A 12,935-nucleotide genomic window follows, 5' to 3' on the forward strand; every position below is an offset into this window, starting at 1 on the left:
GCTGCTTTTAAGTCAGTCAGGTATTTCGAGTCTTTTCCATGATGGGGAGTCTGATGGGAGTCATCATGAAGCAAAGCTAAAACCATAAATAAATCACTTATCTATCTATCTATCTATCTATTTATCTATCTATCTATCTATCTATCTATCTATCTATCTATCTATCTATCTACTTTCATTTCTATCTATCTATCTATCTATCTATCTATCTATCTATCTATCTATTTCATTCATTCATTCATTCATTCATTCATTCATTTATAGTTTTCTCTGTCATTTATTTCAAAATAGCAAGCTATGAGCTCTGGTCTGATTAAGAATGACTCTTTTGATAAAAACATAAAAATGTAACATTTAAAGGTTTTCAAACTTTTATTCAGTTATAAACAAGGGGTCCTCTTGGGACCCCTGAATATCTCAAAATCCCTGAGAATAAACTTATTATGGTGTTATGCTGTTCATTTGGGAAAAATAGACACTCCAATACAAATTCAGGTAGAACTCATTGTTCATGCTTCTCCCACGATCAGCGAGCTTCTGTCTTTGATGTTCTTAACTAGCTGGAGATGCAGCACTGGGGAATTAAAGGGGAATTAAAGCACTCCATTAAAGGGGAATTTCACATCGGAATTTCTGCATAATTTAATGGTTGAGATGTAAACAAAGTCATTCAGAGTGGTTTGGTGTAAAATCATGCACTGTAGAGAATCTTATCTCTACAAAAACTTTGGGCACTATTTTGCCTTAGAACGCCCAGCATGTATTCCTCTGCCATGAATGTATTTAAAAATAAAACTATGCATATATATATATATATATATATATATATATATATAATATTTATAATCAAAACTGCAGTTGAACTGTGTCTCAGCCATTATGCAATGTATTTATAACTGTTTATTTCATGTAATAACGTCCTGTGCAGTGGCTTTTGGAGGCATTAAACACTTCAGACGTCCGGTTCCTATGACCTTTCTGCATAACTGTATTCTTCACGTGTAAACAAAGCCATTCAGAGTGGTTTGAAGTAAAATGCTCAGTTCTAGAGAAAACAAGATAGTCACAATTGTTTACAGTGGTGTTGGTGCTAAATGCCTTTAAAAGCTCCCTCACAGAAGTTTTTTTACATGAAATGATTCTCAAATTCTTAAAATAATGCTCAGTTCCAGAGACATTGTCTTATGACAGTTTCGAGATAAGCTTTCAGCCTAAAAAACACTTTTTGAAAAAAAAGATATGTACAGGAGGCCCTACGGCAAAATAGTCTGCAAACACAACTTTACTGCTAATGTAAAATGATCAGCCTTTACGTAACGCTGAGGACACTCATCTGGTTTTCGTTGGCAAATAAAATGACTATATTTGTGTTGTGGACACTGTGACTCCTGGTTCCTATCACCACCACTGTAATGAAATATGAGTCGGTGTTTCTGTGATGAACCGTTTTACATTTAAACTACCTGAATTGTTTTGATGTGACCTTGTTTACATCTTAATGACTGAATTATGCAGAAATGAACAAAAAACACTGTAAATCCCCTTTAAACATTTAATTACGTGGAGGTTTTTTTACGTAGATTTGACTGCTCTGGGAATCTCATGTGGAACCAAAGACGAACATAAAACCAAGCAGCACATTAAATATTACAGCTTGAGTGGCAATTTTAACATGTGCAGCTAAAGGCCCCCTTAGAGAGGGGCTTCCACAGTTTTCTATGAAATCACACGAGTGAAGACCAGCCATGTAATTAGACAGAGTCTGTGAGGAGCAGAGTGGCACGATACGGCACACAAGACACAAATACACACGGGCAGAATGTGCTGGATCCAGTTTTCCCCCAAGTTTAATAATTTACAACCATTTACAATCCACAGTAGCTTAATCACATTTAGGATTCATTTAAACATAATGTTGATTAATGCACCTCTGCCACACATAAGACATCAACATGTCATACTATGGAAAGAAAAATAATAAAAATGTTCTTGTTACAAGATACACGACGTTTGGGCTACTATTTAAGCAGGATAAAGTCTGCTACTACTATAGAGCCGGTTTCTCTTTGCTGTACAACATGCACAATTTCCCACCTTTCAAACAACATGTTTAAAAAGTAAACAAGCACAAGGCATTTAAACTGGACATGCAACTTTGCCCTTAAAAAGATTTCTGAAATGTAACAAACTAATGATATAACTAAGTCACTAATACGATCAAATGCACCGTAAACTGTATCATGTTAAAGAGGAACAGTCTGCTTGATGAACGGAGAAAACGCAGTTTCACTCATCAGCAAGGTGTTTTATATACAACGCTTGTTTGGTTTTGTAATTATCACTAAACTGACCTCTTTAGATGAGCTTTTTCCTTTATTCCACCTGGAGGGTGGGGCCGTCTGGAACCAGTGACTATTAAACTTTTAACACCTCCACATGACACAATCCTGGTGATTAAGCACGCTTTACATGTTGTGTGATGACTTTGACGTAATCTGATCAATCAATTTATCTGATCAAGCATAGTAGCATCACACCTCCGAGTGTCCAGTTGTTTTCTTTATCTTCTGAAAGACCTCCGCCTGATCACCATGCTTCTCTAGATACTCTCTAGATGTCAACGTTAAACAAAATGGGAATGCTTGTGTGAAGAGCTGCCTGGCGTGACTTCACTTAGCCTGCCTGCCCCTTGGACGCCATCTGGGTGCGGCTATAGCTGTGAGTGGCTTCTCTGGACACCAGACCCAGGGTGCTGGCCACCAGGAGAGCGACATTCTCGCCCAGGCAGGAGCAGATGTCCAGCAGACAGCGTGTGCGAGCGGTCAACGTGAGGGCGGCCGTGATGAGCTCGTAGGCCTCTCGCGTCACTGCCTGCCTCGCCCGGAGGACGTCCAACAAGTTGTTGAGTCGCCCCTCGGTCATACAGTGGACGATGGCCTCTCGCTTCTCCTGCAGGAGCCGGCAGCAGCTCCAGCCAGCAGAACCGTGATATACTGCAGGAGACAGGAGAGACAGGGCTGAAGTTAATTTTTAGAAATCACGATAACGGAAGCATCTGAATCGTACAAATTATTGGTCACTCGAAGAAACAAGCAGAGATTAGGGTTTCAGAAGAGGACTGGGCACATGCTGAATACTATAGTGGCTCTGGGGCCCTCAGAGAATTGTGTTGGAAGAATCTTAGATTTTTTGGTCACTCCTAAATTGGAAGCCATCCAAACACGATTCGTAAATCAGGGGCACTGCTGGACGCATCGTGGAGCTACAATGTCCAACCATTTCCAATGTCCAATTATTGCGAAAGGAAACATTCAGTGGTTGAAGACATCCTGGGACCGGAGACTGATGGTTCATGCTTTATTCTTACTTTGGTCACATTGCAGAACCTGCACAAGCTAAATATCGACAAATATCGACTAAAGATTCTACTGACGGCCAGCATTACTCAAAAAAGGCTCAAGGTCCTCCAATAACAGCACAACGGTTGGAAACTTTTATAAAACACTGGGAATAAACAGACTCTATACAAGAGAGAGGAAAGGAGAAGTATAGCCTGAACCATCTCGTCTAGATGTAACAGAATTAATTATGCAGAGATTATTCCTGACATCAACACAAACAGACATATTTCAAAAGCTGAGACTCAAATCTGTTTATACACAATACAAACTGAGCTGCTGTCCATTGTGTAACAGATGCATGTAAATGTTTATTTAGGGATGCATGACTGGAAAATGCCAAGATTGGAACCAGCATATTTTTTGCTCTACATGATCAGCAGATTTTTCAAATTGTTATTTTTATTTTGTCGGACCTGTGTTGCAGTTTTAATAGAGTGAGTCAGGTAAGTGCACTGTATTTGAATCCTGCTGCTCAACTTAAACCAAAATCTAATGGCATATTAATACGGAACTACATACATGCATAACTTTATTTGCTTCATCTCACTAAAACAGGGACTTTATTTTATATTTGCAATTTTAAAATAACATTAACAACACTAAATTGTGACTATATTGTTACTTATACTGTGATCATGTTAGAAGAAGGAACCAGAAAAGCTCTGGTGCATTTATGTATTCATTTAGCCCACATTCACTGTGTGAGCTTCATGATCAGACACCCTGTAATTACATTTGATCAACACTCAACTTCAAAGAGTTGGAGGCCTACTTTAAACTACTTTAAAACCGCTATTTTTCAGTATCTTCAAAACACAGTATGACATACATTTTATTACACAGTGTTGCCACAGGCAGCCTGTGAAAAGCACATCATTTGGCAGATCTGACGGGACTTAACGCACACCCTGATGAAGACTAAGCACTGTTAATAGATATGGTAATGATAGAATAAGCAAATACAAACCACATGCAAACCTAATGTAATAAGAGTTATTCTCATATCAAAAGAGCTTTTATTTTGCTACTCAAATTATCAAAGAGACAGTTCCACAGAGAAATTACACAGCATTATTATTTATCAGGCATCGCTGAGGAATTCACATAGTCCAGGTTCATTGAGACACTGTTGTAGTAACTTTGGGTAACTAGAAACTGTAATGACATATATATATATAAGGATGCATGGTACTATGCATTAATTATAATGTCTGTAAAAGCTATATTTACCTAGGATCAGACTAATATATGTAAATAAATTAAAAAAAAATTTATATATATATATATATATATATATATATATATATATATATATAATATTCAGAATTAGAAGGATGTTGAAATGGATTTCTACCATTTGGAGGTCACAAATTTCCCAGTTACCACTTGGTCATGAACACAATATAAATACTTGGCTTCTCTGAGGAGAGATTTAGAAAACGGTTACACTATTATATATAATGGCAATGTATTGTTTATTTGTTTATTTATAACAAATTAACAAAGATACACTTACCGCCCAGATAAATAGCTCTGCACATCTTTTTCTCAGATGGTCTAATACTTTTGCACAGTACTATACCTTCAACATTACGAAGCAGTGACTACATCAGTCGACTCATACTGGTTACCATTTTAACCTTGGGGACACAGCAAAGCTACTTTAATATCAATTATTACTCATATTCTTAACAGCAAGAAGCTTCATTTTAATTCTAAATGTTGTTGCATTATAATAATAATAATAATATTTTCATAATTGATGCATTTCCACACAGTTCTGCTCTGTTAACCACAGGTCACCTTCATTATTGTATAGGTTGTCCTGTTTTATTGATGTGTATATGTTTGTCTGTCCTGCAATGGAGTGGTGACCTGTCCAGGGTGTATACTGTCTTCTGCCCAATGACAGCTGGGATAGGCTCCTGCACCCCCCACGGCCCACTAGGATGAGCGCTTTGGAAAATATATGTGTGTTTTATTGATAATAAAGTTCAACACATACAATTATCCAGAATTTAAATACACCATATAACCTTGAGCTTTGAAAATCAGTCAGAATATTGTGTCAAAAATAGACGGACTGCTAAGCTTTAAGAGCAAAGAAACAAAACAACAGTGATCATTTGACTCCTCCACACCGACCACTTTCCTTTACCCTCATTATTCACTCAACAATTCTATTCCTCCAGTGATCAACATTCAGCTTGACCTAACAAAGCTAAACGTCAATGATTTGATTAAGCTGTGCAGCAAAAACAAATGATATGCGCTGCACTCTATAAGGTCAAAAACTAAGACCAATCCTGAGGAAAACAGCAGCCCTCATGGGAGGAAACACGCTGGACACAGATAAGGCATCGGTGGGTCTGTCGTTCAGGAAGCCAGCAAACAGCCTTGCAGAACTGCTTACTGTGCACATGCGGGAGCACAACACACACGGGAACTTGTTGCAATGTTTGTTAAGGGTAAATTTGCTCTAGCTTTACTCAGCAGGCATGTTAAAACATGTTAAACAAAGGGTCCCAACCTGAATTGCGATGGGAAAAAAGATAAACGAGAAAGTTAGATTTGCCATCTGTCTCACTCTTACCCTGGCTTGCAAGACTGGGACGCTGCAGGGAGGCCTGTATCGCTGCTGTAGGGGAGCCACACGGTGTGTTTGGGGGTGTCGGGGTCCGTGTCTGACTCACATCACAAAGGACGCCACACCATCTGAAACCAGGGCTATTGCAAGTGATGCTGGACGTTCCCTTGGACAAAACCGGATTATTCGCAGTACCTAAAGAAAACCAGTTGAGACAAAAACTGTCAGAATTAAAGTGAACAAGTAAGAACAACAACACTGGTCGCAGGCCCAGTCACTCACCCTTACAGCATCCAGCTGGAGGGGAAGCCCTTGCAGTAGCCGGGACAGGAAGGGTTCCTCTTGGACTGGTCTCATCTGACTTGGGGATCCGTGGAGCAGCTTTACTCAAACAAGGCCCGTTCACTGGAATCGTCTTAGAGGTCAGGTTCTTTCTGCGCATGCCGCCACTGTAGCCCTGGTGAAGCGTTTATGGTTATTTAGATCTCAATGTAATTTGTTTAAATTTGCTTAATTCATTTGGGTAAACATACAAATCACGAGCAAAAATACAAATGTTGTCCTATAATGTGACACTTGGTGGAAGTGCATGTGGAAAAGGGGAAGTCCGGCAACTGAAAATCTGTTTATTTTAAATAAAAGTATTAATGCATTTGCACTAAAACTGTAACTGTAGTTACATTTGTCAGATTTGATCTTAAGCTTAAGTGTAAAAGTTAACAACTGGTTTCTCTTTCATCTGAGCCAAACTTTAAACACACGCAGATTATGAAATCATCAATATGACAAAGATTATGTACAAACAATTTGCCAAAAGGAATTTTTTTTGTTGTTTTATGCATTATTTCAACCGCTGGGATAGGCTCCAGCACCCACCGCGACCCAGAAGGATAAGTGGGTTAGAAAACGTGTGTGTGTGTTCAATATTTCAGGAATTCTGTGAACAGAGAACTTAAAAAAACGATTAAAGTCTCGATGCTGTACATCTGTCTCTTCTTAAAATGTCTTTGTTGTATCGACAGCTTTCTAGTGTCCTAATAATTACTTGAAACCAGTGAAGTTGCACGGGACTCACTCATTAAAATAATTTTGCACATTTGTCTGCAACCAAAGTCATTTCATATTGTTGAAAATTTCTAAACAGAATTGATTTCTGAATGGACGTGTTTCTTTTAACAGCATTAAGTACAACTTTTCAAAAGTAGAACAGAGTTTTAAACACAGAAATGGTACTTTAGTACAGGAGTGACGTATTTGGAGTTTTATCGCTACTCTAGATGAGCAGAATGAAAACATGCTCAAACCAGCCAAGCAGGTGAGAAACAGAAGACTATGTCCAAACAAGATGAGGCAGGTCTCTTACCTCTAGGTTGTTGAGTTCAACGGGAAGCGCCCATGCTGTAGGGTTTTTACAGCAAAGCATCGCCCTCTCCTGGTAGAATAGCAGAAACACACGTACATTCAGAGGATTCACAAGCTTTTGTGGGCTCATGTGCTGAAAGTGGTTTCAGGTTATAGATCAGAAGCCTAAAGTGTGGCCTGTGGCTCATTTGACTGGCCTCCCATAAAGTTAGTTCAAACCCCCCCGTCACCCAATAAAATAAACAATATATTTTACATCATATATAATTTACAAAATGATTATTTTTCTTTTAATAATAAAAAAAAAAATGTAATGTTAAAAAGCACATTTTTTAAAACATTTGAAAGCTACCAACATAAAAAGCTTGTTCACCCCCGTTATAGATTATATATTAAACAAGGAACGATTAGATTTTCCTTAACTGAGGACTGACAGGATTGGAAAGTACCTTGCACTCTTTTAGCCTGCGGGCAGCTGTCGTACCAGCGTCTGAGCCTAACGTCGCCACTGCCTTCCTGAGTTCAACTACACACTCTGTATTGGAGTCAAATGGAATTTTTAGTAAACAGCAGATATGTTTAGTTTCCACACGGCAGCTTCATCAGAAGAATATTCTTACACCAACCTTCAGCCAGCGGACGGCGGTTTGGTTCACTGGACAAGCATCTGATCACAAGCCGGGTGAGGACATGGCATTGGGGAGTTTCCAGGGGCAACAGCTTAACTTCCACACCAGTCTCTACCCCCTCCTGAGCAGAGAGTAGCAGCGTCTGCAAATGATCCGTAACTGAAAAAATGGAAAGGAGGTGTTATTTTTGTGAGAAATCTGAGAAATTGGTCTAAACAGCTACAGGCTGTTCACTGCATATGTTCACACGTTACATAAGGCCAACAGAAAAAGCAAAAGTGGAAAAAACAGAAGAGAAAGTGTGAAGCAACTTGTAATGCACTGTCTAAAGATTAGGAACAACATGACGAATACAAAGGGAGGTAAAATAAGCCGGCCCAAAAATAGACTTTTTTGACTGTTTCCTGTAAGTCAGTAACCGCATACTTTTGCTAACTGGGAGGAGGAAAACAAAGCAATTACTCACAAGCTTATGAAAAAGCGGTAGAGGTGATGACAACACCTACCTTCGCACGGCTGCCTTCGATTCAGTGCCTCCCAAATCAGAACACCGAAACTAGAAGAGACATACGTTTCGAGGTGAGATGACTGGCAAAAAAACCACAACAGCACCACTAACCTATTCAGGATTACAGCGTGTGAATGTGTGTATTACAGACTAGCTTAAAGGAACAGGACTCGCACTCACCTGTACATGTCAGCCTTTATAGATGGTGCACCTCCTTGTATAACTTCAGGGGACATATAAGCCAAGTCTCTAAAACATGGACTACCACTATGGGACGTCGGTGCCCTTAGATCTAAGCACGTCTGCTGGCCCCAGTCACACAACTGCATATAGAACAAATACACACTGTGCTCAATAGTTCAGAATCAATAGTTTTGATAAAATAAAACCAATTTGGTGGCAGAAAATGTTTCTAAAATGTTTCTAATACACCATTACACATCAAATAGTCTGTGCGACCTTAATTATAATCTGGGTGCGGTTTCAGCGGATTATAAAAGTTTTGGTGATGGATTTTTATGGAAACAATTTGAACTCTGTGGGTGACTGACTTCCACTGGTTATTAACAACTTTAGCTTCACAGCCTCAGCTCTAAACTAAAGAAGCAAAGTCTAAAGGAGACTCCAAACATGTCCCGGATGAAACGAGTGCATCTCGGGTAAGTGGAGAATTGTGTAAATATAGTTTTTGGCTGAACTAAATACAATGACAAAAAGTGATTCCAAAGTTTTGAACAGTGATGTACATTACAATATCCATCAGCGAGTGGTACCTTAGCCCGGTACTGCTGGTCAAGAAGGACGTTGGTGGCCTTCAGGGCTCCGTGAGGCAGAGGAATGGCATGCAAGTGGTTCAAACCTTCCGCCACATCCAGAAGGACCTGAAGCCGGGGGGCCATGGGCAGGTCTGGATAGACGTGTGTCTGACAAAAGTGAACACATCACAAACATAACCGTCTATTTACTGCAGCAGTCACTTCAAATTTCTCAACCTACTGACAACCTCAGATCATCTCAAGCAGGTGAGACGACTTTATCCGAGCACAAAGAGAGGGAAATTAAATTAAGCAGATCCACTGGTTCTACCATGAAACCTCACCCACATAGACAGTAATGAACAAACAAAGTAATAGACTCCTGTTAAACGAATGAACTGAGTAAAATGTTTTTGCTGAATGAATGAACTCTGTTAGGTTACTAACCTACATTGCTGACAAACCATTTTAATCCTCGAGCTCATATTTAAGGTGCTTCAGGCTTTCTGATGCAAGAGTGATGCAACTGTCTCTGACAGGCATGTTTAGCAGTGGCAGGACATACATTACAGCTACATGCAGGGAATTTCCACACAACCACTGAAGTATCTACAGCAGTTACATGGAAGACTAACCAACCAATGAGTGTTTTGCTTCCATTTCTGTAAAAATACCAGAGGTAGTTTTCGTGCAAGTCGGTCTCGGGGCTGCATGACAACTCACTCCTGCTTAGTTGGTGTGACAAATTTGTATGATAACCAGGTTGTCATTTCCTTCACGTTTGTTTTGGTCATATGATTTAGAAAGATCTTAGAGTGACCATTAGACGAAATTTAAACGTGAAAGTCTTTTGTTTGCCTCTTGAAACAAACACAGCTCCAAGCTCTATAAAAAGGTCTGGACGGCCCCAGACCACAGCTGTGGTCGGCCCCCTGACCACAGATTACTGTGCCTTTAGATTTTAGTCCATCATTGCTGTCCAAAATAAGTATCTCCAAAACAGGAGAACAGGGGAATAACTGAAACTCTGCAGTCCAGATGAGCAGGATTTAGAAACACTGAACTAAGGTTTGGTTTCCCAGACAAGGATTAAGTCTAGTCGTTAAATAAACTGCAGTGCCATTGATGATTCACCATTTGAAGTGAATTGTCTAGTCTAGGCTAAGGCTTAATCTGGATCTGTGAAACTGGCTCTGAATGATTATATGGTAGACAATTACCAGGCAAGTGCACAGAGATCCCAAAAAGGGGCTGGAGTCCCTGGCCTTCTGCCCTCACACTGTACAAGTGCCCTCTTTGTTAACGTGTATAATGAAGGTCTTTTATGCGGCCATTAATAAAGACAAATCTCCCGGAACAGAACTAGTGGGTCGGCTCAGGTTCCACAAGCTTGGCTGCTCTGAGGTGCCCCCTGGTGCAGTACTAAGGAGATTTCATCTCTGACCAGTCACTGATGCTTCATCACCACAGGTCTGGAAATCCCCCCAGCAGAGCTCTGATAACCTCTTTCAGAAAATGTCACAGTGCAGGACGGAAAAGGGCTGCTAAAAACTCGCTAAACCGGGTTTTGGTTAAAAACAGCTTTTCGCGGGCTTCTCTGCCTTAAAGAGCCCATACCCTACTTTTTCCTTTACTGTATTTTATCCTCTTATAAAATGTGTGTGGGCTCATATACCAAAAAAAAGACATATTAAATTTTTCATGTGACCATTTCCAACCTCTTTTTATCCTCTATCAGGCTGTTTTTGTTACGGTGCCTCTAAGACAGATATATGTAAATTATCTCTGTTCACACTGGCTGCCTTGTACCTTATTCAAAAAGCAGTCTGGGCTGAAACCGTCCTTATAATTTTGGCCTAATTGGACGGGACTAAACTGCTGAAGGCTCGTGTCCATATGTGGACTGTATGGACTGAGGAGTGAATGATATGTTTTGAAACTGTAACAATGTTTGCACACTGCATAAAACTCAAAAAGAAAAACAAAGAAAAATGGATTTTACATGATATGGGCCCTTTAATTAGTTATCACTCACTAGTTTATTGCAGTAAGACAGCGTAGTGGGTGATATTACCGTGTATGTGGGAGTTTTAAATGGCAATAATGCTGTTATTTGAGGCTGCCTTGTACTCTGAGCGCTAGGTTAGGTAAGAGTGTTTGTAATACGCTGCTAATTAAACTAAGGCTGACTGATGCTCCAGTTGTCTTTCTCCTAGAGCCGGTCTGACTACTACACCTGGAACAGAGGCTCACCTCGTACAGTAAGGAGTGCAGGGATCCCTCAGCCATCCAGTCCCACACCAGCCCAAACAGAGAGGGAGCCTTGAACAAACCCAGGGGGACAAGGATTCGCTCAGAACAGACTCTGCCTAGTGTGAGTGCGTTCTTCACCTGGGCAAGCCGGTCACAGCTGGGAGAGCAGCAACACACACACACACACACACACACACACACACACACACACACACACACACACACAGAGAAATATACACACACACAGACACACAGAGAAATATACACACACACAGAGACACACACACACACACACACACACAGAGACACACACACACACACAGAGACACACACATAGAAATATACACACACGCAAAGACACACACACACACACACACACAAAGACACACACACACAGAAAGACACACACACACACACACACAGATACACACATACACACACACACACAGATACACACACACACACACACACACACACACAAAGACACACACACACACAGAAAGACACACACACACACACACACAGATACACACATACACACACACAGAGAAATACACACACACACACACACACACACAGAGAAACACACAGAGACACACCCACACACACACACACACACACACAGAGAGAGAGAGCACACACACACACACAGAGCAGACAGAGAGAGAGAGAGACACACACCCCAAGGGAAAGAGAAGCGTTACCCTTTTCATCAAACAAAAACTATAACTGTGGTCTCTGTGTGATACGATGAACGTGCACGACTTCAAATGGACTTCAAAGCCATATTTGTTTACCATATATTTAGGCTAATTAAGTGTAATTATTAAAATGGTATTAAGTGGATCCAAATAAACGGTTACAGGTTATCTAATTTAGCTAAACGGTTAATCTAATTTAGCTTCTTCTTCTTCAGAACTTTCCAAAACATGAAAAGCCCGCCCCGCGCTCTCTCACCCTTCGGCGGTGGAGCAGCCGAGCAGTTTCACCGCCACGCGCCGCGCTGTCCTCGCCAGGTGGCCTCGCAAACACGCGTCGACGCTCGTTCTGACCAGAGCCACGTCCATCAGATCTTCTTCACGGAACTCCTTCAAAACAGAGGCCTGAGACATCGTTCCGGGTCTTCCGGCTCGGTTAAACGCTTCTCCCGTCTCACGCGGCCAGCCAGAGGCGGGGAGGCTGGCGGTCTGGCGCTCTCGCTGAATGTGAAGTGGAAAGCGCTCGTGCTCGTGGTGCATGACATCATGTGTTTATGTCTCATCCGATTGGCTGGTGGCCTCGCAGAAATCCCCTCTTCAACCGGCCGCTTCTTTGGTCAAGCCGCTCTGTGTCCGCGCGCCTCGGAGGAGAACTCAGCGGAACCTTAACGGTCATTTAGCGCAGAAGCTGTTTAACACGACGATCACTGGGTTTGAGCTTCAGTGTAGAAAAACACTGAAA

At 40.9% G+C, this 12,935-nt stretch overlaps 1 protein-coding gene across 1 annotated transcript; it reads right to left on the bottom strand.

Moving 5' to 3' along the window:
- Window positions 1-1,824: 1,824 nt before the first annotated feature.
- Window positions 1,825-12,672, bottom strand: si:dkey-181f22.4 (receptor-interacting serine/threonine-protein kinase 2). Its single transcript, XM_036587392.1, has 11 exons — window positions 12,453-12,672; window positions 11,496-11,652; window positions 9,261-9,410; window positions 8,668-8,810; window positions 8,486-8,535; window positions 7,977-8,138; window positions 7,800-7,885; window positions 7,352-7,420; window positions 6,271-6,445; window positions 5,995-6,183; window positions 1,825-2,993 (listed from the first exon to the last, which is right to left on the bottom strand). The coding sequence occupies exons 1-11, from the start codon at window positions 12,605-12,607 to the stop codon at window positions 2,674-2,676; spliced, it is 1,656 nt and encodes a 551-aa protein (XP_036443285.1). The 5' UTR covers window positions 12,608-12,672; the 3' UTR covers window positions 1,825-2,673.
- Between the last annotated feature and the right edge of the window lie 263 nt (window positions 12,673-12,935).

Source organism: Colossoma macropomum, unplaced genomic scaffold, assembly GCF_904425465.1.
Source record: "Colossoma macropomum unplaced genomic scaffold, Colossoma_macropomum, whole genome shotgun sequence".
In the NCBI taxonomy this organism is placed as follows: Eukaryota; Metazoa; Chordata; class Actinopteri; order Characiformes; family Serrasalmidae; genus Colossoma; species Colossoma macropomum.

What these genes read in the sequence shown, in the direction of transcription:
- si:dkey-181f22.4 (XM_036587392.1), bottom strand. Translation starts at nt 12,607, where the DNA reads ATGTCTCAGGCCTCTGTTTTGAAGGAGTTCCGTGAAGAAGATCTGATG. An exon ending in TGCACTCCTTACTGTACGAG is followed by an intron (nt 9,411 to 11,495) that starts GTGAGCCTCTGT and finishes CACTTTTGTCAG; the next exon opens with ACACACGTCTATCCAGACCT. An exon ending in ATAAAGGCTGACATGTACAG is followed by an intron (nt 8,536 to 8,667) that starts GTGAGTGCGAGT and finishes TGTCTCTTCTAG; the next exon opens with TTTCGGTGTTCTGATTTGGG.